Below are 25340 nucleotides of genomic sequence, written 5' to 3' on the forward strand. Positions count from 1 at the left end.
TTATAATATGCCTCTCCATTTAGTGATCTGCCATAGATAATCAACGTAATAACATAATAGGTAATACACTCACGATTCGAAAACATTTTCGGCATTGACACTAAACAGGATTCTTTAAAACTATATGTTTACTATCTATCTTCTATCTATTTACATGGGACTGTCTATGCTTAAATTTGCGTACCGCATATAGTTGTCAGATTTAAATTTGCATACCAAAATGTATTTTAATTTTTTGGTCAAACGGTTGCATTTAGAAAAAAATGTTATGATATAAGAGTTTTTTGTTCTACATGGTGCCTTCTACCTATACCTTTAAGGAACGCACTATTTTCCGGGACACCCTGTATAATAGGTAAAAAGATTATTGTAACAAAGCACATGGGTAGATATTTATAGGTTAAATACGAAAAAAAATGATTACACAATACTGTGAATGTTGAACTGTAAAAAATGAATTTTCTTACCCCAAGAGAGGTTTGTCTGATGAAAATTTTTTTTTATTTTCAATCTCCTTCAGCTTTTATTGTCTTATTCTACCATCTCCTTTTTGACTGAAATATAGGGGTTGTCACTGTCATCGAAACGGCATGTGAAATGACAACCAAGTAAGTATGAAATAATGAACATATAACATGAAATTTGAAATAACGATCATGGAACACAAGATTAGATCAGATGCTAGAACAGTGATACTCAACCTGCGGCCCGCGGGCCGCATGCGGCCCTCTAGCGTTTTTTATGCGACCCGAAGGCTAACTAAAGGACCCTGTGATCAAACTATTTGTCAAATTACACGTGTTTTTTCAAATTATTTGATAGTGTGCCGATGCGTTTGAGGCGTGTTTGGGAGTGAGGCAGACAATTTAATGACTTTAATTTTAAATTATATTGAAATGTTTAAGAACTCTGATTAAAAAGCAAAGTATTATTAACTTTTAATAATAAATTATTAAAATTATTGAACAAATACTCATTTTAAAAATAATCAATACATATTTACTTCATTGCAACGACCCATTCAGTAATCACAAGAAAAATTCAGGTACGGATTAACAAAAATTTTTTTTAAATAATTGTGACCTTGAAACAACACCCTGTATATTAAAATTTTCAAAATTCGTCTGCACATTTGAAAAGAGCACAAAAACTAAGTTTAATTGCTCGCTTCAATTTTTTGCGCAGACAATTTAATGACATTAATTTTGAAATTACATATATCGAAATTTTTGTTTTGAAAGTTCGAGTTCTTAAAAATTTCGACATAATTAATTTCGTTCTTTTCAAATATGAAAACGGGTTTTGAAAATTTCAATATACAGGATGTTGTTTCAAGATCACAGTGGATGTATAATTTTGTTTAATCCGGACCTTGGATTTTTCTTGTGATTAGTAGTTGGGTGGTTTGGGTTTTTAATGTGACATATGTGTACCAAATATCAAAAAAATATACAAGGTGGTTCTAAAGTTATGGGTCCAGAAAGAAATGGGCAAAATCGATAAAACACTCTGTAAATCGGTTATAAAGTCGATGGAGCAATAAATTTAGTATATCTAGAGCCGCCTCATTTACCTCTATTCACCATTCAAGTATTTCCGTTACCCAATAAAACACCCTGTATACTACTTCATCTTGATTGCGGCCCGCAAGCTGCGGCAATAGCTAGTATGTGGCCCAGGAAAGAAAAAGGTTGAGTATCGCTGTGCTAGAATGTAAAGAGAGATAGGAAATACAGGATAACAAAAGAGGGCGCCAAACAAGTTTTTAATGGAGAAACCAGTTAAAACAAATACAGAAGATTATTACTAATGAAATATTAAAGAAAATACAATAAAATAATTATTTTAAAATAAAATAGCAAAGATGTGACGTTTGCAACGTTACAAGTTTTAAAAATATTATACACTTTTCTTTGATTTAATCATTCTATCCAAGATAACTGTATAATATCTAAGTTAATTATAATATCTGCGGCCTGTTTTTTAACCAAGCCAAAATCAGTTGTGAGCGGATCTGCCTTAACCGGATATCTGAGTCACATATTAATCGCTAAGGAAAACCAACTTATTTCTGTATCCAGTTGTGATTTTGTAATAAAAAATGAAGCATACATTACGTAATATGTAAGTAAGATCTCTATGTATTATAGCATACTTTCCGATATGTTTTTCGAGGTAATGCCAGTTTTCTTTTTGTCAGATGTGACCTGTGACACCCTAGATCTCTATAAATAATTGAATTGTATTTTTTTTTTATTTTATGGCATATACTTTAGTCCATTAAAATGTTACATTTTTTAGGCCGTACCTTGCATTTCTTAGAGGAGTCAATTTTATTTCTTTAATGTGTAGGGGGGATCAGTAGAAGCTTAAGTTCAAGTTTTTGGAGTCGCCATCCTTGTCCCCCGGTCGCCATCTTGGAAACGGGGTGCAAAGGGGTTTCGCGCTATATCTCGTAAACTACCAACCCCACGGAAAATCTATTAAACATAAAATGTAGCAAATTAAATTTTACACAATTCTGTTTCTATTACTTTTTATCGTCAAGTGACCAACAAAAAAGATATAACCAAAAATATGTAAATTTTTTTTAACAAGTTTCCTTTTGGATGTTAAAACTTTTTTTCAGTTCATTTTAGAATAAAATAGCATTATAGCAATTTTGTAGAGGGTGTTTCAGCGAACAATTTCCACTATAAATTTGTTTAATTCTTTTTATTTATATAGGTTTTACAGCGCTCCAAACTTGACCAGATTCTCGAATGCTCATAGGGATACAATAAAAACAAAAGTTGGGCTTACTTTTCTATCTATATATATTTTTTATTCATACAATTTATTATTTTTTAACATTCCTATGCTATTATTAATCTGTTTTTGATCTTTGTTCCCACTATAAAACTTATAACTCTAAGCATATATAGAAAAGGCCCAAGAAGTTGTTTGAGGACAAATTCGCCGCTTCAGAAGAAGAATGACGCAACCGCAAAATGCAAAATTCTTAAGCAGAGCAAAAAACGATTTTTAATATCAAAATCATAAAGTATGATAAAAATTAGCCATTCACCACACCGTGGTCAAGATCTCGAGATATAAGCGTTTTTTGGGGTGTGCCGCTTGTATATGAAGTAACATAACTTTTTTTGTATTATATATTTTGGCTTAAAATTTTCCAAAAAACTTATTTATGAACTATATTTTATTGTTGTGTTGGTTAAAATTATAAACTAAAAAGTTTGTGACTCAACTTTTTTAAGTAAACATGAAACTAACGAAATATGATGACAAAATGTTAATAAATTAACAACTCTTTCTTTAATGCGTTTAAACATTTTGAACAAATTTCATTGTTATTTACATACTTCAAAGATGACACAGTAAAATTTTTAAAAGGAAATATTTACAGCGACCAAAGATACAGCGAGGTAAATTTGAAAAATCATCAAAATTGATTTTTGGCATTTTTGTATAAAATTTATTTTTTTAACATGTTCCACCAACTCTAGATAAAAATAAACTTCATATTCGGATTCAGCGACCTCGAAAACATAAAAATAGACCAAAATTGATCATTCACCTTAAATTTGATTTTCGTGGTTGGCATAACGGTTAATGCCGCTCGTCTAATATATAGGGTGAGGCAGATAACTGGCCTATTAGAAATATTTAGAGAACTAAAGGCAACAGAATCATGAAAATTGGAATGAAAGGGTTTTGAAGGGTGATCTATTTAATGAAAATATTTTCATCAATTTGCCACTTCCGGTTATACCGGGAGTTGCTTAAAACTTCGTTTTTTTAAATGGGACACCCTGTATATTTTTACTTTCTTAGATACTACTCGATGTCTTCTTTCTTAAAATATGCGGTTTTGTAATGTTATACAGGGTAGTTTAAAAGCTAATTACGTTTTTTTATTAATTTCGTAGCAACTTTCACACCCTGTAGAATTGTAGTAGTTGGATATCAAAAACTCTATTTATGTTAAAATGATTTTTAATATAGTCAACTATTATTAAAAATTATTAGTATAGCTAAATGTTTAATTTTAGTATACAGGGTTGGTCGAAACTCGAAATGAGGATTTTCTGAATTTTCTTAAATGGAACACCCTATATTTTAGTATTGCAATGAAAAGACATTTTATGGTACTTTTTTATTTCTTAAGCATTCCCTATACCTAAATGCATTAGTTTGCGCTTAATTGTTAATCGCGCCAAGAATGTTAGCTACGTAGGTATTTTGATAGCTCAACCATTATTGGCAATTTTAAAGATCAGTCAAGATTAATATGTATTTATTTCCGAAAAATTATTTGTGATTGAATATTATCACGGCCAACCTAATAAAATTTCACGTATTTTTTGTTGAAATTAATGTTTGGCTTGAGTTACCAATAACTCACAAATTAAAGTAGTTAGGTATAGGGAATGCTTAAGAAATAAAAAAGTAGCATAAAATATCATTTCATTACGATAATAAAATATAGGGTGTTCCATTTAAGAAAACTCAGAAAATACTCTTTCCGAGTTTCGACCAACCCTGTATAGTACAATTCAACATTTAGCTATACTAACAATTTTTAACAATAGTAGACTATATTAAAAATCATTTGTACATAAATAGAGTTTTTGATGTCAAACTACTACAATTCTACAGGGTGTGAATGTTGCTAGGAAATTAAGAAAAAAAACGTAATTATCTTTTAAACTACCCTGTATAACATTACAAAACCTCATATTTTAAGAAAGAAGACATGGAGTAGAATCTAAAAACGTAAAAATATACAGGGTGTCCCATTTAAAAAAAACGAAGTTATAAGCCACTTCCGGTATAACCGGAAGTAGCAAATCGATGAAAATATTTTCATTAAATAGATCACTCTTCAAAACCCCTTCATTCCAATTTTCACGATTCTGGTTCCTTTATTTCTCGAGATATTTCTAATAGGACTTTTATCTGCCTCACCCTGTGTAGATAGAAAAGCATTCTTTTTCTACGAGAATTCGAGAATCTGGTCAAGTTTGGAGCGCTGTAAAACCTAGATAATAAATAAAATTAAACAACTTTATAGTGAAAATTGTTTATTGAAAAATCCTCTACAAAATCGCTATGATGTTACTTTATTGTGAAATGAACGTAAAAAAAGTTATTAACCTCCAAAAGGAAATTTCTTCCAAAATTTTCTCTTATTTTTGTTTATAACTTTTTTGTTGGTCACTTTACGATAAAAAGTAATACATATAAAATTGTAGAAAATTTAATTTGCTTCATTTTATGTGAAATTAAATTTTCTGTAGGGTAGCTAGTTTACGAGATACAGCGCGAAAGCCCTTTGCACCTCTTTTTCCAAGATGGCGGCCGGGGGACAAGGGCCTCAACCCCAAAAACTTGAACTTAAGCTTCTACTGAACCCCCCTACACATTAAAAAAATAAAATTGACTCCTCTAAGAAATGCACACTAAATGTAACATTTCAATGGACTACTTGGGTAAAAATTTTCTTAATTACACATTTTTTTATTGTCGTACACATAGTAACTGGAGAAACCTTAGCACAAAATATGAACATTTAACGCAAACCACTTAAATAAAATATTCCTCCTTAGCGAGATACAGAGTGTTTTATTAAAAATATCCTAAAATGATTTTAGCCCATTATTTTAACACCTTACAATATTTTTTGTTCAAACTTGACACGCAGTATATACATGAATAGTTTTCCAGTTATTTGCATTTAAAAGTAATGGATTCAATAAGATTATGGTTAAAATACATAATCTTCTTAATTAATTACCTTTAAACACAAATAACTTGAAAACTACTTACTTTATCGCATTGAGAGATAACAAGCTGAAAATACGAGCATTATCATAACAAAACTTTGTTTATTTGCGTATTTTAATTCATAATATGGAAAATTGCTATTATAAAATGTTGTTTAGAATTAAAAATTCTGCTTTAATGTGCAATTATATCATTCTAATTTAAATATTTTGAACTCTAAAGGTACTTTACTCTTTATCGAAATTTACATTTTTTATATACCTCGTATAAAATTTATAAAATTTGATATAACATGATCATTGCATCATAAATCTTAGACCATGCTTTATGAAGAATAACTTTTCTTCGTCAAATTAAAAATAAAAGAGTTATAAATGAAAATGTTGTTGGTATCCATAATTTGAGAAAAATTTTCAAATATTTTTTTCCATTAGAAGGATGCACATATCAGACCATTTTTTATTCCAAATTTCCAAACAACATTTCATATTATAGTCGGTTCGCTAAACTCAGACACAACTGGCTAGTGATTTTAGTCAATAATTTTGCTAATTTGGCAAGAAAATAATTACTAAATAGTTAATAATTACTAAATAATTAGTAATTTTGCCAACCGACTATAATAACAATTTTCATTTCATAACAAATGGAACAGTCCATTTATCATGAGGTACTCCCAAGGGGAGGCCGTATACTCGTATAAACATTTTAAAAGTTTTTAATAAATTATTGCTTTCAAAGTATACTCAAATTGTATTTATGAACATCTTATTTATTTTATATAATAATTAAATTCACTATCAAGTCGTTGATATTTTATTAATACTTCATTTAAAATTTAGTTTGACATTCACGAAGTGTCAAACTCAAATGTAAATAACCAATAACTTATGCTTTGCTTGACGAATTCAGATTAAAAAAACTAGCCTACTTACTAGCAACGATTTCAGCTGACGGTTAGTGTGTCGGCAGAAAATAAAATGATTGTGACGTCACATTTTAGACTTGGAGGTCGATTATCTCGAAGACGCTTAGAGATATCGAAATGCCGTTTTCAGATTTGGATTCAGAAGACAAAACTACATAAGAAACCATCGATAAATCTGCTCTATGTATTGCAGGAGCGGCAACGCAATAACACACACACTTTGGGAATTTATAAACGAAAAGTTTTCGTTGAAAATGATATTTACGTAAAACAAAACGAATAATTAAAAAAAACATGCTCAAACGATTATTACGACAGTGACGTAGATTGTGAGGGGGAAAAGTGGGAAAATAGAAGTATATATCCCTACAGCACGACCCTGGTAACAGCGAAAAACTATATTTTAACACTAGTTACAGTATCCCAATACGTATAAACTGTTTGTCGAGTTTGAACAAAAAATATTGGAAGGTGTTAAAACAATTGGCTAAAATCCTTTTAGAATATTTGTAATAAAACACTCTCTATCTTGGTAAGGAGGAATATTTTATTTAAGTATATTGGGTTAAATCTTCGTATTTTGTGCTAAGCTTTCTCCAGTTACCATATGGACAATTCTTAATGAAACACCCGGTATAAGATGATTCAAAATACGTAACTTAAAAATTTCTCAACTCTCCCAGTGAAATGAATTACCCTATATGTGACGGCGTTATTAGAAAGAATATTGGTGATTACTGCTCTTTAAATATTGGTGATTTCTTCTTATAGCTATATTTAACAGTTATTGTGAGATTTAGCTTTAACCCTTCGTATACTGAAAAAAAAAAAAATACGCGCAACTTACCACTCGACCCTGTTGGACCCGTAGCTGTAGGTTAAATGAACATAAATAAACTAATTTTTGCCAAATAAATCTGTTTAAAGAACTTGAAATAAAACAAAATATGTACAGTGCTCTGATAAACCTATCCACCTTTAATAACTTTTGGACCACTAATTTTTAGACAAAAACGCAAAAACACGTCAAATAATACTTGGAGGGAGAGACATTATGCCATATTTAAGCTTTACCCCAATTACCCTTGTGTCATCTCTTATTTTTTTAAATTATTTCCTCCTTTTTTAATTTTATATTTGGATTCTCTTCTTTGTACTGATTTCAAAAATGTATAACACATATGATGCTTAAAGTGATTAGTTTATGAGAAAAATAAATACAGAGCAAGATAACTGGATTGAAAAAAATTATTTTATTACAATTTTATTACATACAAACATTTAGAATGAACATTTTTCTACAAAAAATTGTAACAATATTTATTCAAAATGACTTTTGAAATTTTGAATAATTATTGTTAAAATTTTGAATAATTATCTATTTTTAAAATGTTTGATGGTGAAATGTTCATCTAAATATTATAAAATTAAAAACAAAAACATTTTTTAATTTTTTTTTATTTACATAAAGTACCTCGACAACTATGGCCATTGGTACAAAAAAACATTTTTATTCAATCCAGAATTCTTTATTTTGTATTTATTTTTCTCATAAACTAATCACTAAGAGGAGAATCCGAATATCAAATAAAAAAAGGTGGAAGTGATTTAAAAAAAAATAAGGGATGATACCGGGTGAGAGTGTGCCGTTCCCGGCAAGCTTAAATATAGTATAATGCCTCCGCCTTCAAGTATTATTTGACGTCTTTTTGTGTTTTTTCCAAAAATCAGTGGTTCAAAGGCTATCTAAGGTGGAGAGTGTTATCTGAAAAACACTATACATTCAACTCTAAAAACAACTAGGTACATGTGAAAAATAATTAATAATAAAACCTATAACCTAACGACATAAATATAGTCGGTTTGCTAAACTCAGGCACAACTGGCTAGTGATTAGGTAATTTTTTTGTTTTTTGCCAATTTTTGGCAAAATTTGCAACATTTCTAACTATTTAGTAATTATTAATTATTTAGTAATTATTTTTTTGCCAATTTTACGAAATTGGCAAAATTATTTACTAAAATCACTAGCCAGTTGTGTCTGAGTTTAGCGAACCGACTATAACAATAGAATATTTATATTGTACCAGAAATTAAAGGAAATTATAACTGGGATGCTAAATTTGCAGTTACTAAAGCGTTATGGGGACCTATCGGCTTGTGAAGATAAAAATTTTTCAAATTTTCAAAAATTATTTTTTTCGATTATAGCGCCATCTATCCACAGTTCGAGAAAATTTCTGGAATAAAATTACTTATTTTTACGTAAGGAATCTAAATTTGCAATAAAAATGAGAGTTCCTATTTAAGATTTTAAAGTTACTTCCGAAATATTCGACCGTCCCGCTACTTTTGAAACACCCTGTATATGGTTTTAGCTACATCGCCCCATGAAAATCATCAGATTATATTTCTTCCGTACCTAATCCTTCAAAATAAAAAAAATCAATCGCGCTTCGAGTATTTCAAGATTCAAAAGTACAATTTATTATTCTAACTGGGAAATAAGCCACAATTTAACTTAAAAAATAATTTTATTAACGTTTCAACGTCCGAGGTGGAAGTGGAAACGTTAATGAAATCATTTTTTAAGTTAAATGGTGGCTTATATCCTAGTTATAATAATAAATGACATAAATGCCACCAAGAAATAGCTTCAGAACAATATCAAAAGTACAACTTTGTGACTCACCCATTTCCTTATGCCTCGCTGAAATCGTCAGATTTTTGATATACAGGGTGTTTGGTAAAGAACAGGCCCGGATGTTCCTAAAAACGAGTTTTCGTCTGCCGAGCGCATGACGTCACTCACAGAGTAATCGCTGGCGAGATATAAGGAAACCAATATAAATAACGTCAAACTTCTCTTATTTTATTCAAATTACAAAAGGTAAAAATCTGAAATTTACACAGAAGTTACTATATATGTAAATACAACTTTTTGTCCAAGAAATTTTAAAATAATTACCCACAAATTAAAATTAAAAAAGGTATTTAAAAGACCAAATAAATTTGTATAAGTAACTTAAAAACTAAACAAGTACATAATTACAAAATATGTTCGAGCATTATTTTAAATATTTAGTTAGGTTTGAATAGAGAACATGAAATAAATAAGTGCTGTTTTCGAATTAATATTTGTATAAATAAAAGTTTTATTCCTACACTTATTACTAAACTTAGGCAAGTATGCTAATAAAAACGTATGAAATATGCGCATATACAGTAGTTTAAATAAAATATGCATGTTGTTTTCACCCAATTTTGAAAAAATGTGAAAACGTTGAATTATTTACGTATGTCTGTCCGTACGTCCGTCCGTAGACACAATTCGTCCGTCATTATACCAGGTAGAATGACAAGTGAGGTGTCGAATGAAAGGTTATATTATAAGGATGGTACTAAAGGTGAGAAATTTGACCTAGGACTTCCGGTTTTCGAGTTGCAACCGGAAGTACTGTTTTAAAGTCACCGGAATAGTACAAGCGATATATTATTCGATCCGCTTTAGCAAGACGAGAACAAATATATACTTCCGTTTTCATGACTGTCTGTCCGTCCATCCGTGAATATAACTCCTCCGTTACTAATACAGATAGAATGACAAATGAGATGTCGAATGAAAGCTTATAACCCAAGGATGGTGTTAAAGATAAGACATTTGACATCGGACTTCCGGTTTTAGAGTTGCAACCGGAAGTACCTACCGTTTTAAAGCGATATATTATTTGACGTGCCTTAGCAAAATGAGAATAAATGTAGAGATACTTTTGGTTATTATACCTATAATTTTCGGTTAAAAAGTTCTAACCGGAAGTGCCATATAATATAATCGCAGAAATAGTACCTGTGACATATCAATCAAATCGTATTGAAGAGTCGAGCTTGAATCTTTGAAAATTAAAATTTAAAAGAAAATTAGGTGTTGAAAATTCTGGGAAAATTCTTGTAACCTGAACGAGGTTACGAGACGGTTACTACAGTTTCCCAGAATTTTCAACACTTAGGTAATTTTCTTTTAACTTTTAATTTTCGCGATTTCCGGAATGGAAATCGAAACTCAAACGGTAGTATTTAAGAAATGTAATTTTCGTTACACCAACAATTGTGGCTCAATCCCATATACACATTATTAAGAACTTTTTATTGTTTTCTAGGCCAAAATTTTTTTCCATTTTCTTTTGGTAGGTAGCTCTCTGGAGGGTAATTGATCTATTTAGTTCTTTTATGCGAATGAACATTCTTGTTCTAAAGAACAAGCGTTTTGCCTTTTCGGGGCATTGAATATCTACACTTTGCAACAAAAGACTTTTTATGAAATTTTCACCACATACTAATCCATCTTTATTATGTGCAGCAAAAAATACCCTGTTGAGACTCTCAATGGCATTCATGAATGCAGAAGATGGTTTTGACAAACCACCCTCGCTCAAATGATCTATCCACGTAAATGATGCACTCGACGAACTTTGCAATGATAAGTCGTTCTTAAATTTATGGCAAATGAATCCTGCCAGATCATTTCAACTCCATTCTGTATCTTTTACAGTTAGAGCTCCATTTCCCGCCCCCTATGATTTCCCGGAAATCGGGAAATTTAAAAATGAAGAGAAGAAATTGGTTTTTAATTATTTTTCACTCTCTTTTTTATTTTTCTATTTTATCTTCATTATTTTTCAATGCAATTAGTATTAAAACGTATAAATTTGATTAAATATTGAACATATTTAGAAACAGGAAAATTATAAATTTGTGTTTAATCTGAATTTTCGTTGTTTTTATTATTGAAATAAGTTTTAGGAAAACATAAATTGTTCAGTGTTTGATCTTTCCAGCTGATTCCTTTTTTGTACAGAAATTTGCTGAAATTATAAACACACGTTCGCTTTCTGTTGATGAAGGTCAGAAAGGTCTGATGTTTTTTAGTGCAGTGAGTAATTTTGTAAATGTCCGGTCAGCTGATTTGAATTGTCGTACAACGTGACCTCTTTTTTAATGACCGTTTATAATTTTTCATCGCATTCTTCATAAACATAAATTTAATTAAAAATTAATATTTACGATATAATCCTGGACCCTTCAAAATGAATCAGATCTTTTGCATAAACAATAGAATGTTTAGGCTTTAAAAATGTAACTAAAAAATGAAATATTTTAAGTGGAATTTGTTTCAAGCTTCGGTCATATGTCGTATAATCCGTGTATAATATTAATATACGACATAATATGACGGAAGCTCACAACAAATAAGAAGTGTGGAAAAGTCCTATTTAAAACGAAATATTTAAAAAAAACCTCAAAAAACACAATTAAACGAATTTATAAGCGAAAACGTATGTTAACTATATGTGTACTGCAAGCTAACTTTTAAAACAACTCTGTGAGTGACGTATTTCGCGCCAAGGAGGATCCGCCCACAAATGTGTACCATCCTATCTCTGGTTGAGTGTATCGTGGGTAAAGAATGGGCCATAGCATTGATTATAAATATTCCACTAGATAGCTCACCTCTTGGTAACCGAAAGACGTATCAACAACTAGATGGCGCTACTCGAAAACCGTATCGAGATTTCTCATTCTCTCTCTGACTTGCGAGGAGGTAGGAGTAGTGTCAGGGCCGAACTTACCCTATAGGTGTATTATCTGTGACAAGTGTTGTGACAAGTTATAGCAAAATTAAAAAAAGGACTAACATTTTAGATAAAATGGCCTCTGTAACGCATAAGTGTGTTTACGCGGGATGTTTTGAAAGAAACGATGGAACAAATAATAATATATTTTTTTTTAAATTTCCCCTGAAAGACGTAGAGCGCACAAAAATTTGGCAAAAAAACTGCGGAAATATTGATATTATATTGATAGATATCAGTGACCTGAAACAAAGGGTAATTTGCCAGCATCATTATGCAGTGGAACATATTTATCAAAGTGGCCAAAGAAAGTTATTAAGGAAAAATGCTGTTCCTCTAAAATTTGCACAGTTAGCAACTGATTTAGGTGAGTACTCTTTGTACAACTTTGGAAATATTTTTATGTTTGCCTAATGCGCTTTGTCAATGAGAATAATACTATTAAAATATATTTTATATAAAAGCAGTTGATATTGAGTGATTTATATATGTTTTATACAATTAAATCAAAAGAGATTTTTTTTAAATATGAATGCGTTGTTAGTATTACTCCAGAAATAACGGAGATGCTTGTTTTGCTTTAATTAAAATTACACATACATTTCAATGATTACCTATTTTAGGTGATACCCCACCAGTATTATGCTCTACATACGTTTATTGCGGTACGAAACGTAAAAGATCTACAAGTGTAGGTACCATACGATTGTATGGTTAGGTCAACTCCATCGCCTAAGAGATCAAGTAGTAGTCTCAGTGATATTTCCAGTTTTGATATTAATTTGCCCACAAAACTTGAAACTGAATTGACGAAGAAGGTAAAAAAATTGGAGTATCAAGTAAATGCTTTAAAGAAGAAGTGCCGTCAGAAGAACAGTCAGCGTTGTAGAACAACAAAAAGCAGAAAATCGGCAACCAAATTCATGATACAGGTACTATTAGAAAATAAAAGCATATACGTGCACACTTTTGTTAATATGCAGTTTTCACACAAAACTCGTTCACAATGGAGTCACAATGAAAAGCATTTAGCTCTGGCCATTTATTATAAGTCTCCTAGTTGTTAAAAATGTTTAATTAGACCTCTTAACTTTATATTACCTTCAGTAAAAACAATTCAAACTTGGTTGCGTGTCATAAAATTAAGAACTGGTTTAAACATTTCCTTAATTGACAAGTTGAAGAAAAAAGCAGAGACAATGGATGAGTGGGAAAAAATCTGTGTGTTAATGTTTGATGAAGTTTCTTTGAAAAAACAATTGGTGTACAATAAATTAGATGACATTATAGAAGGGTTTCAAGATTTAGGTGCTTTAGGAAGAACAAACAAAGTTGCCAACACAGGTATGGTTTTCATGATGCGCGGCTTGCTACATAAGGCTACGCGGCTTGCTACAGGTGGTCCAATACATAGCGACAACTTAAAAAACATTGTAGTTGAAGTTGTTTCATAATTACAAAATATTGGGTATATACCAAAAGTGTTGTGTGATCAAGCATCTAATAATAGAGCTTTATTTAAGCTGTTAGGCGCATGTAAGGATCAGCCTGCAATAGAAATAGGAAATCAGAGGATTTTCACTGTGTTCGATACACCCCACTTATTAAAAAGTCTAAGAAATAATTTTCTTAACAAAAAGTTGACGTTTTTTGCCGATTCTAAACAAATATCGTGGCAAGATATTAAATACACATACAACATCGATAGAACCAGTGTGAGAGCACGATGCATAGTGAAAATAACAAACGTTCATATAAACCCTAATAATTTTCAAAAAATGCGTGTAAAATTAGCAGCACAAATTTTTTCCAACTCAATTGCCTCAGCAATATCAACAGCAATATTTGTAGGGCAGTTACACACCAAAACGGCTTTTTTTACTGCCGAATTTTTGAAAATTATAAATAATATTTTTGATGGTCTTAACAGCAAATATTGTAGTGATAGTAATCCAAACAGAAAGCCAATGTCAACTTTAAGCAAGTCAACTGAAAACTTAAAAGCAGGTTTAGAATATTTTAAAAATATTAAAGTTTTTGAAAATCAGAAAGAGAGAAATAATATTCACTGTCTACACGGCTTTCAGTGGATCATTTTGTCAGTTTTATGTTTGTGGGAGGAACTTCAAAAATAATATAATGTGTCATATCTTTTAACATCTTTTCTGAACCAAAACCCTCTAGAAATTTTTTTCTCTATTGTGCGCAATAGAGTTAGTCTAGTGCGTTCATAAAAAAACATGTGTTTTTACTTAATAACAGGCGGTAGCTGGTTTGTCTTTAGTTTCATGCGTGGAAGAGAATGATGCTAGATAAAAACTATGTGTTTTATCTCGTCAGGTATTAATGACGCACGGGTAAATAATCGTGGACTCAACTGAATGTTAAACTACACTATTAGCTTTAGGTTACATATACAGTAGATATTAACAAGTATTTTATAATATCAGGAAAACAATATCAGTATGTCTTAAAACCTTGGAATCATATGGAAACTTTTTTATTCAGTTTAGGGAAAAATGTATTATTGATAAAAACTTGCATGTCCTAAAACTCAAAATGAAAGAATCAGATGTCAAATATTATGAGTCGTTTACCAAGTTTGTTAAAAAATATTAATTCTTCTCAAGAGTAATATACCTTCATTTTTAAAGCACCTTCATATAAACATGAACGTGGTTTTTAATTGTTCTCGACTTTTAATAATAAAATGTTTCGATATTGTCAATAATGAAAGTACTTCTTGAGAACAAGAAACAATAAATATCTTTTTTTTCCTAAAATTTTAATTTTACTATCTTAGTTTGAAAAGAATTAACATTCAAATATACTTATTTAATTTGTTTTGAAATATGATCTAATTAGTGATGTTTTAAACTTTCTAATCCTGTCCGTTTATAAGCTTTTACCTATTGTTCCTAGGCAGATGGCCCTCAACTATTTGTATGTTGGAAATTCCCTGTCATTTTATCAAGATATATGTATACCAATCAATTTCCTGCCAATCCAATGGATTCTTTAAAATTCGGAGGTTTTGCAATATTTTACCTGGGGTGAATGCGTTAGATCTGGAAAGAAATTATGTATATCAACTTCAAATAGTTTATTTCGCATTAGTTCTGAAAATATCATTCTTTTACAAATTGCAAAAAATAATTTACATGTGAATTATCACTGCTAATTTTATTATGTATTTTCTATTTTGTTGTTTTTTTTGTAGTGTATTAATAATTAAATAATTTTTAAGAAACCTCTTCACTATTTTTATTAATCAATTTTTAGCGTTTTATCTGAAGTAAAATCGGAATTCCAAAATAGAGATTACAATCGCGTTAAAATTATTTGTTAAAATTCTAAATACTACCCTTATATCGTTGTCTATTACGCCAGCCAAGCAACTCAAATTTATTTTTCAATCTTGGCAAAAATTTCAATAAATGTCGCCACCGTCCAGCCAGTTAGTACTTAGACTTGAGGGGCAAAGAGGTGTAAGTGGGCGGAGTTTAACACTGAATTCGGTTTTACCTAAAGGTGAGGTATCTATGTAGTTATTAATCAATGGCCATAGCTTAGCCTCAGGTGCCTGAGATTAAAATAGGCCGATTTAAGCTAACTTACCTTGGTAAAAAGTTTATAATAACAAAGATACAGGGTGTCAAAGTTAAACTTTTTTTTTATTTATTATTGAATATTTCCTGACAGGTATCATATAACAACATGAAATTTGGTATGTGGTGGTTTTTTGGGTCAATAAAACTAAATTCCCTACCAAAAATTATGTATTGCCCAGATGGCGCCACATACGCCTTTCAGCACTCATTTATTACGTTCAATTTTTTTTATCCCTCACTCTGTATAATTTTGACATTAAAATTTTTATTCTGCTATTAGTTTTACTTAAAAAAGGTATACTTCTTTCATCTCCCTAAACTCAACCGTTTTCCAGATAAACGCATTTTAAATCTGTGATACACCATCATTTTTAGCATAATATCATTGTAGTTACACCCGAAAAATAACTTAAAACCATAATAATTGTGCCAGTTCTCAAATTTATGTCATTGCATCGCGAATTCCATTTGAAGAAATTTGCGATACATTTTTGAATAATTTTATGGTTTTAAGTTATTTTTCTGGTGTAACTACAATGATATTATGCTAAAAATGTTGGTGTATCGCAGATTTAAAATGCGTTTATCTGGAAAACGGTTGAGTTTAGGGAGATGAAAGAAGTATACCTTTTTTAAGTAAAACTAAAAAATTTTAATGTCAAAATTATACAGAGTAAGGGATAAAAAAAATTGAACGTAATAAATGAGTGCTGAAAGGCGTATGTGGCGCCCTCTGGGCAATACATAATTTTTGGTATAGAATTTAGTTTTCTCGACCCAAAAAACCCTCACATACCAAATTACATGTTGTTATATCATACCTGTCAGGAAATATTCAATAATAAATAAAAAAAAAGTTTAACTTTGACACCCTGTATCTCGGTTATTATAAACTTTTTACTAAGGTAAGTTAGCTTAAATCGGCCTATTAAGGTAATACAGTAGCGATCAACAGGTAGCCAAAACGCGTTCCAAGATTGCGACTGTAATTTTGAATATTTTTTCGAGATATTTGGCACACTTATTCGAAATATAATAAAGAATGGCGGTACAGAGCCCAATTTGAAAAATATATTAATATGTGGAAATTACTCTGTAATTAATTACAATATTACAAAAACGAGCCTGTACCGCCATTAAGAAGAACAAAAAAATACACTTTCTTCAAATAAACTTTTTTATCCGATGCCTAGATTTTGTGTCATTTTGGAACTACTAAAATTTTTTATTTCATTAGTAGTTCCAAAATGACACAAAATCTAGGCATCGGATAAAAAAGTTTATTTGAAGAAAGTGTATTTTTTTGTTCTTCTTAATGGCGGTACAGGCTCGTTTTTTTAATATTGTATTTAATTACAGAGTAATTTCCTCATATTAATATATTTTTCAAATTGGGCTCTGTACCGTTATTCTCTATTATATTACGAATAAGTGTGCCAAATATCTCGAAAAAATATTCAAAATTACAGCCGCAATCTGGGAACGCGTTTTCGCTACCTGTTGATCCTACTGTTTCCTCTTAAGCTATGTCATTATGTCATTATTTTTCACATGAACTACAAATAAGAGAATGTTCCATACAAATAAATTTATCGGAATTTGCATATTTTGATCTTGTTTTCTATCCTTTTTAGATGTACTACAATTATTATATCTGGATTTTTTTCTCTTGGTGGCTCAGACATTTCAGGTTGAAGTGATTTTGCAATGCTCTTTTTGGTTATGCTAAGGGCCTTCCGTAATAATGCAATATTTCATTCTGCGTTTATAGGCTATTAATTATGTTCAAAATAAGATATCTAAAAGGAACTACAACGTTAACGAGATTTTATTGTCTCATATTGTCAATGGACCTCGATATTTGAAAAAACCGAGCATTTAAATGGGTGCGTTTTTGAGAAACGGGTGAATTAGTCCCTAGGCACATGGTGAATTAGGGTGAGTTCTATGCACTTTTGGTACAAACACGTCTACAGGAAAATTATTCCAGATTAAATTTCTTATCGAAATATCACATTTTAAAGTCAAAAATATTTTTTTTTACAAAAATATATTCAAAAGAAAAGCAATAAAAAAACGCGAGAGAAAGCAATTTTGTTTTTTGCCCCATAACTTTTTTCCACGGGGATATAGGTATAGGCATTGCTTAAGCGAAAAATAACTTCCATCGTTCCTCTTTAAAATGAAGTTTGGTAAAAGTTTCTAGGATTTAAAGTTTCGCCATTTTCCCCATTATTTCGCATACATTATTCTATGACTTTTTCTACGCATTTCTGGGTATATGCAATGGTACATTTAGTAGAAAGACAAGTCAATTACCTTTAAAAGGGTCTATTGTGTAAGGTTATACGGCTCTTTTTAAGCAAGTTATGCTTTTTCAAGGTTTTATAGTTTTAATGATTTTTGATATTTTTAAATTTCTCATTATGATTTTTTCATGTAATTTAGGTATATATGTTACCGTTAAAACCCGATTTCAGTTAAAACCCGAATTTACTAGGAAAAACTAGTTTTAACTATAATATGCTTTAGACAATTCTAGTTTTAACTAGTCAAAACTAGATTTGACTGCTAAATTCAGTTAAAATTAAAAATCCCGAACGGATTTCATTTAGAGTAGTTCTCTATCGATCTAGAGCAAAACTCTATTCTACTCTCTCTCTCCGCTTTTATATTTTTTCTCTTGTTCTGTTGGCAGGTTTCACACATTGGTATAAAAGTATTGATCATATCAATAATTGTTATATTTGCCTATTTCCTGGCGGTTTTAGTCTTCAACCTATCCCGATCTCCATAAACAATAACACCGTGGGCTGTTTCTATTATGCCAAAAATGTCTTCGGCAGGTACATAATAATTGATGGGATCAATTTTAGAAGCTAGATTTTTTATTTCGCCAACTTCAACAATTCTAAATCGTTTTAGTCTTTGATTTTGTAATGGTGTTTTCTTGGCAGATAGTTCCGCATCTTGTACTTCGACCATTAATTTATTGTATATGCTTTTGGTCACAATATTGCAGTGACTTTCTTTCTTCTCTGTTTCTTCCATTTGTAAAATCATTTCCGAAACATGTTTTTTTCACTTTCTTATATCCCTGCTCTTAATCTGATCTTTGATATTATCACTCATGGTGAATGATACACAGTGGTGTAATATAACCAATAAAAACGATGCAAAACAATCAACAGTTGCATACACTAGTTTGTTACCAACCGGCCGCCTTCGTCATTAACACTACCCCGAATAAGCCTACTTGTCTCTTCTTCCAACAATGTATTCACTAGTAATTCCAGAAATAACTATTTGGAACTAGTATAAACTACTCTAAAAGAAATCCGTTTCTATACTAAATTTACAATCAAGATGCAGTAGAAATAGACAAACCAAGACACGTTAAATGCTACTAGGAGCAGTCCTGAATCATAACTTACAATGTATAAACTTTGGAAATCATGATTTGGGAGTGCTCCTAGTAGAATTTAACGTGTCTTGGTTTGTTTATTTCTTCTACTGTATCTTGATTGTAAATTTAGTATAGTTTTAACTGAATGTAGCAGTCAAATCTTCTTCTTCAAGTCCGTCTCCTATCGGAGGTTGGAAATCATCACAGCTATTCTTATTTTACTGGCGGCTGCCCTAAATAGGTCGATGGAACTGCAGCCGAACCATTCCCTCAGATTTCTTAACCAAGATATTCTGCGCCTACCGATACTTCTCTTACCCCTGATTTTACCCTGAATGATCAGTCTCAGCAGCGAGTATTTGTCACCTCTCATAACATGGCCAAAGTATTCAAGCTTTCTTCTTTTAACAGTAAGTACAACTTCACATCCTTTTCCGATCCGACGTAAAATTTCGGCATTCGTCACGTGGTCCACCCAAGATACACGTAGCATTCTACGGTAACACCACATCTCAAAAGCTTCAATGTTTATCAATGTTTAGTCAAATCTAGTTTTGACTATTTAAAACTAGAATTGTCTAAAGCGCGTAGTTAAAACTAGTTTTGCCTAGTAAATTTGGGTTTTAACTGAAATCGGGTTTTAACAGTAACATATACATTCTGGAATAAAAAAAACCTTGTTTTCTTTACTTTAAAATGGTGTAATGTAAAAAATTTTGGACTATTTTTAAACAAGATATCCATAGGATATCCAAGGGTATCGGGAATTTGCGCCTATGACTTTAACTTTTTTTGGTTTTAGGACCTAATCTTCACAACCCAATAAGTCCCCATAACGCTCGAGTACCTGCAAATTTAGCATCCTTACCTCCCCTGCTATTATCTCTCGAAGATAAATAGGCGTACCAGTTTTCGTTTTTCTAAATAGAAGCGTTATGCGGGAATATAAAACAAACTAATTACAAGAAGCGATCTTCAAAGAGCTCTAGCTCCTTTCGGAAACATTTTCGGACCAGATGATTTGAGATAAACCGTAATATTTTATTTTTAGCCCATGAATCTACAGTTAAAATATTTCCAATTATTAATAAAACACCTTATTTAAGACAGCGCTCGAGGAAAGCACAGAAGGTATAAAGATAAGTGGAGAAACAATTATTAATACCATAAGGTATGCTGATGACACTGTGATTCTTGTGAGTAGCATGGAGTAACTGAGTTGCCTAATGAGTAAGATACAAAATTTCAATATGGACAATAAGTGTACAATACGGACTCAGACTAACCATCACAAAAATTAAATGGATCTTAGTAAGCAAAACCCAACAACGACCAAGGCAACTGATATTAGACTTGCATTCGTACATATACTTAGGAACAGTTAATTCAAGTTGAGATCAAGCAAAGGTAATACGTATAAGAATAGAAAAAGCAAAATCGTCGTTCACTAGCATGAAGCAAATTTTCACCTCTAACAGCCTCACCCTACGTCTCAAAATCCGGCTTCTTAAGTGTTATGTATTCCCGATTTTGTTATATGGAATGGAGGCGTAGACACTGACCGCAACATTAATGGAAAAAATAGAGGCCTTCGAAATGTGGGCTTACCGACGTATATTACGTATATCCTGGACCGAGTACGTAACCAACGAGGAGGTACTATGCCGGATATGTAAAGAGAGAGAAGTAGGAATAACCATAAAGGAAAGAATTTGGAATACTTGGGTCACGTCATGAGACACAAAAAAATATAGAGTACTTTAGCTAATCATCCAAGCGAAAATAAACATCAGAAGTGGTCCAGGGAGGAGGAGACTTGTGGCTCCAAAACTTGGTTCGTGGCACCAGTGGTTCGGATTGTCATCTGCCGAACTATTCAGATCTGCCGCAAACAAAGTCAAAACAGAATGCTAATTGCCAACGTTCGGAACTGACAAGGCACATGAAGAAGAATAATGAAACACCCTGTATACATAGTGTAAACGACTGGGTTGGAAACGTCAAAAACCTGAAATTTTCTATGTTAGTTATCATTTAAGCAAAAAACGCCGAGCCGAGAGTGGTCGATTTTTAAAATTAGTTTTGCTGTTATTTTGGATAACCGCAGCTGTGGTTACGCAGGTGACAACATGTGGCATGATGTCATCATAACGTGATCGCTCCATCCATTCTTTTTAAGATACGTACATTATTTTAGAAATCTGTTAATATTTATAAATATTCTTTTTCTCAGGGTGCTTGTCCATTCCGAACGTTGTTGATCATTTGGCTATGATGCCTTTGTTGGTTGCTATATGGAATAGTTGTGTTGAGGTCTTTCTATACCATGTTCTCAGGTTAGCAAGCCATGATATTCTTCTTCGTTCTGGGGCCCTTTTTCCTTCAATTTTACCTTATAAAATGCATTGTAGTAGCTCGTACCTGCGTTGATTTCTTATTATATATCCCAAGTATATTCACGATGTTGACTAAAGGCAAGCGTCCACAGACCCGCATTGTACGCATCGGACGCATCGTACGCAACGGATTTTAGTTTGCCTTGTACAGAAACTTATGTAACCGCGTCCACTGATCCGCATCGTACGCTTAAAGTCAAGCGTCCACAGACCCGCATCGTACGCATCGTACGCAACGGATTTTAGTTTGACAATCGATAATGCGATCCGTACGATGCGGATCAGTGGACGCGGTTACATAAGTTTCTGTACAAGGCAAACTAAAATCCGTTGCGTACGATGCGTCCGATGCGTACGATGCGGGTCTGTGGAATCTGCGGTTGTGTTCATCCTCCGTAGTGCTTCTTCATTAGTGACTTTGTCTGTACATGGTATTTTCAAAATAATTCTGTACAACCTTAGCTCAAAAGCCTGAAGTTTCGATAGAGTTTCTGCCTTCAATGTTCCCGTTTCTACTACACATATACAGGGTGTAACAAAAATACAGGTCATAAATTTAATCACATATTCTGGGACCAAAAATAGTTCGATTGAACCTAACTTACCTTAGTACAAATTTGCACGAAAAAAAATTACAACCCTTTGAAGTTACAAAATGAAAATCGATTTTTTCCAATATGTCGAAAACTATTAGAGATTTTTTATTGAAAATGGACATGTGGTATTCTTATGGCAGTAGTATTTAAAAAAAAATGATAATGAAATTTGGGCACCCCATAAAAATTTTATGGGGGTTTGGTTCCTTTAAACCCCCCCAAACTTTTGTGTACGTTCCAATTTAATTATTATTGTAGCGCCATTAGTTAAACACAAGTATTTAAAAACTTTTTTGTCTCTAAGTACTTTTTCCAAAAGTCAGTTTTTATCGAGATATTTGAATATTTATCAAATCCACCACATATTTGTATATTTTGAACCATATTAAAAAAGAAGCCACATCTCGATAAAACATGCTTTATCAAAAAAATACAAAGAGGCAAAAAAGTTTTAAAAACACTGTGTTTAACTAATGGTGCCGCAGGAATAGTTTAATTGGAACGTACACAAACATTTGGGGGCTTTAAAGAACAAAACCCTCATAAAATGTTTATGTAAACATGTTAAAAAAAAAGCCGCAACTTGATAAATACTGCCTTATCGAAAAAATACTAAGAGGCAAAAAAGTTTTAAAAATATTGAATTTAACTAATGGCATCACAATAATAATTTATTTGGAACGGACACAAAAGTTTGGGGAGGTTTAATGGAACAAAACCACCATAAAATTTTTATGGGGTGCACAAATTTCACTATAATTTTTCTTTAACATGTTCTTTCCATAAGAATGCCACATGTCCATTTTCAACAAAAAATCTCTAATGGTTTTTGATATATTCAAAAAAATCGATTTTCATTTTGTAACTTCAAAGGGCTGTAACTTCTTTTGTGTGCATATTTGTACTAAGGTAAGTTAGGTTCATTTGAACTATTTGTGGTCTCAGAATATGTGGTTTAATTTATGACCTGTATTTTTGTTACACCTTGTAGAAGCATTGAGTACACTTAACATTTTAGGAGCCTTATTTTTGTTTTCAGGGTGAGCTCATGGCTCTTGAACACAGAGCTCATAGTCAAGAATGCGCTTTTTGCCTTTCAGATGTGACATCTAATCTCTAGACTCTAGGTTATTGTGCCAGGACTTATTGATTATATTCCCAAGCAGTTGTATTGTGCGACACGTTCAATTCTTATTTGGTTCACATACAGATTTGTTCCAGTTATATTTTGCTTGCTGATGTGATGATTATTAGCTTGGTTTTGCTGATGTTTATATCTAGTCCATATGTTTTACTTGTTTCCGTTATTTTATTCATTAAGTTTTGCAAGCCCTTCTATTGTATTGAAAAGTACTATTGTATCATCTGCATACCGCATGTTACTGAGCTTGACTCCATTTATTGAGATGCCTTCATCAATATCCTTTAGAGCCTCTTCACAAATGTACTCTGAGTACAGATTGAATACACTAGTTTACAACCAATTTGAGACTGGTATGCAAAATTCTGTTTTTTGTTAATGTTTGCTCTCTGAATATGATTATGATGATAAAAAGTTCCTAACATCAGTTACGATTTTTGAGTTATGAGTATTTTAGTAATTTTTTTTTAAACAATTTGTAATTTGCAATTGTACAATTTGCAATTTAATTTGTAATAATATCGAGGAGTTATGTTATCAAATTAACTTTTTTCCTAAAAATTGTGAAGCATTTGACAACACTGGGCTATCTAATGTCAACGAATAACACATTAACATTTAAATAAAGAATAAACCAAAGGTAATCCAATCAGTAAACCTACCCATTTAAACTTATATTAGTTCTAAACCGTTTTAATGACTGTTACTTCTGCATGATAAAAGTGAGTTTTCAAGAAAAAGCAAGCATAAAATTGAATATCCAGATATATCAGCAATAAAACCGGTTTTCCAAGAAGAAGATTTACCAGTTCCAGGTTCCCCGGCAAATTTAGAGGAAGATTTGGAAATGTATGGCGATAAAAGTAAACCCGATGATGTATCAGAAAAGAATGATTCTTAATTTCCCAAAAGCGACGAACAAGCACCTTATTGCATCTAACAAGCCGAACTACATGATTTAGTTCGAGACCTTCACTTTTTCAAAGCACTTGCTTAACTCTAGGTTCTAGATTACAATAATGGATTTTTTTAATGGATTTTACTAGCCAGTAATACTTATAATCTTTAGGAACCGTAACCAGGAGCTATCCTAGTTTTCTACTATGTAGGATAAAATAATGTGTGTTTGTGTTAATCCACATAGTGTTATGGGAAAATTGGGAAATGCACAAAATTGTGTACAAAAGACTTACTATGGTTTTTATTTCTATAATAGTTCTGAACTTATGTGTAAATAGTGTAAAAGAATTTTTATAATAAACAGCAATATTTGATGCATTCCATAACTCAAAATCGAACATTTCACCTGGCAAGACTATGTACACTCAACGAAAAAGATACGTAATATCAATAAAAATGTTAATTCAGACAACAAACGCAATACTTAAAATTTGTCCAATTCTTGGTTTTATTGTGACAACAAAACGATGTTCATCAATTCATTATTTTCGTTCGTTGAGCCAATGTATTACGTTTATTGAATGGATGAACATTCATTATGTATACCATAATATCACTTTATTGGTATTACGAACTCTGTTCACTGAGTCAACGAACACTATTTATTGACATTACGAACTCTGTTCACTGAGTCAACGAACACTATTTATTGAAACAACAACGTCGTTAATTGACCGACGAAGACTATTCGTTGTGTCAATAACAGTGTTATTTCTCCTAACGTATTTCGTTTATTTCTACAATTATTTCCGTTTATTGTTACAATAATTAATTCCGTTCATTCCCACAATAAATACGGTTTTTCTTACAAGCAATTCCATTCATTCTTACAATCAGTTTCGTTCATTCCTACTATGAACGTATTTTATATTAATAATTACTGAA

General features: G+C 31.5%; 1 protein-coding gene across 1 annotated transcript in view; it reads left to right on the top strand.

Annotated features, from left to right (window-relative positions):
* The first annotated feature begins 2054 nt into the window (after nt 1-2054).
* The window catches only part of LOC126887030 (uncharacterized), a 560578-nt gene continuing 537292 nt past the window's right edge, over nt 2055-25340 (top strand). Inside the window, exon 1 of the mRNA XM_050654335.1 lies at nt 2055-2124. Within this exon, the coding sequence (XP_050510292.1) occupies nt 2102-2124 (23 nt within the window). The 5' untranslated portion in view covers nt 2055-2101. The remainder of the gene's footprint in view (nt 2125-25340) is intronic.

The sequence above is a fragment of the Diabrotica virgifera genome, chromosome 6 (assembly GCF_917563875.1).
Source record: "Diabrotica virgifera virgifera chromosome 6, PGI_DIABVI_V3a".
NCBI classification, from domain to species: Eukaryota; Metazoa; Arthropoda; class Insecta; order Coleoptera; family Chrysomelidae; genus Diabrotica; species Diabrotica virgifera.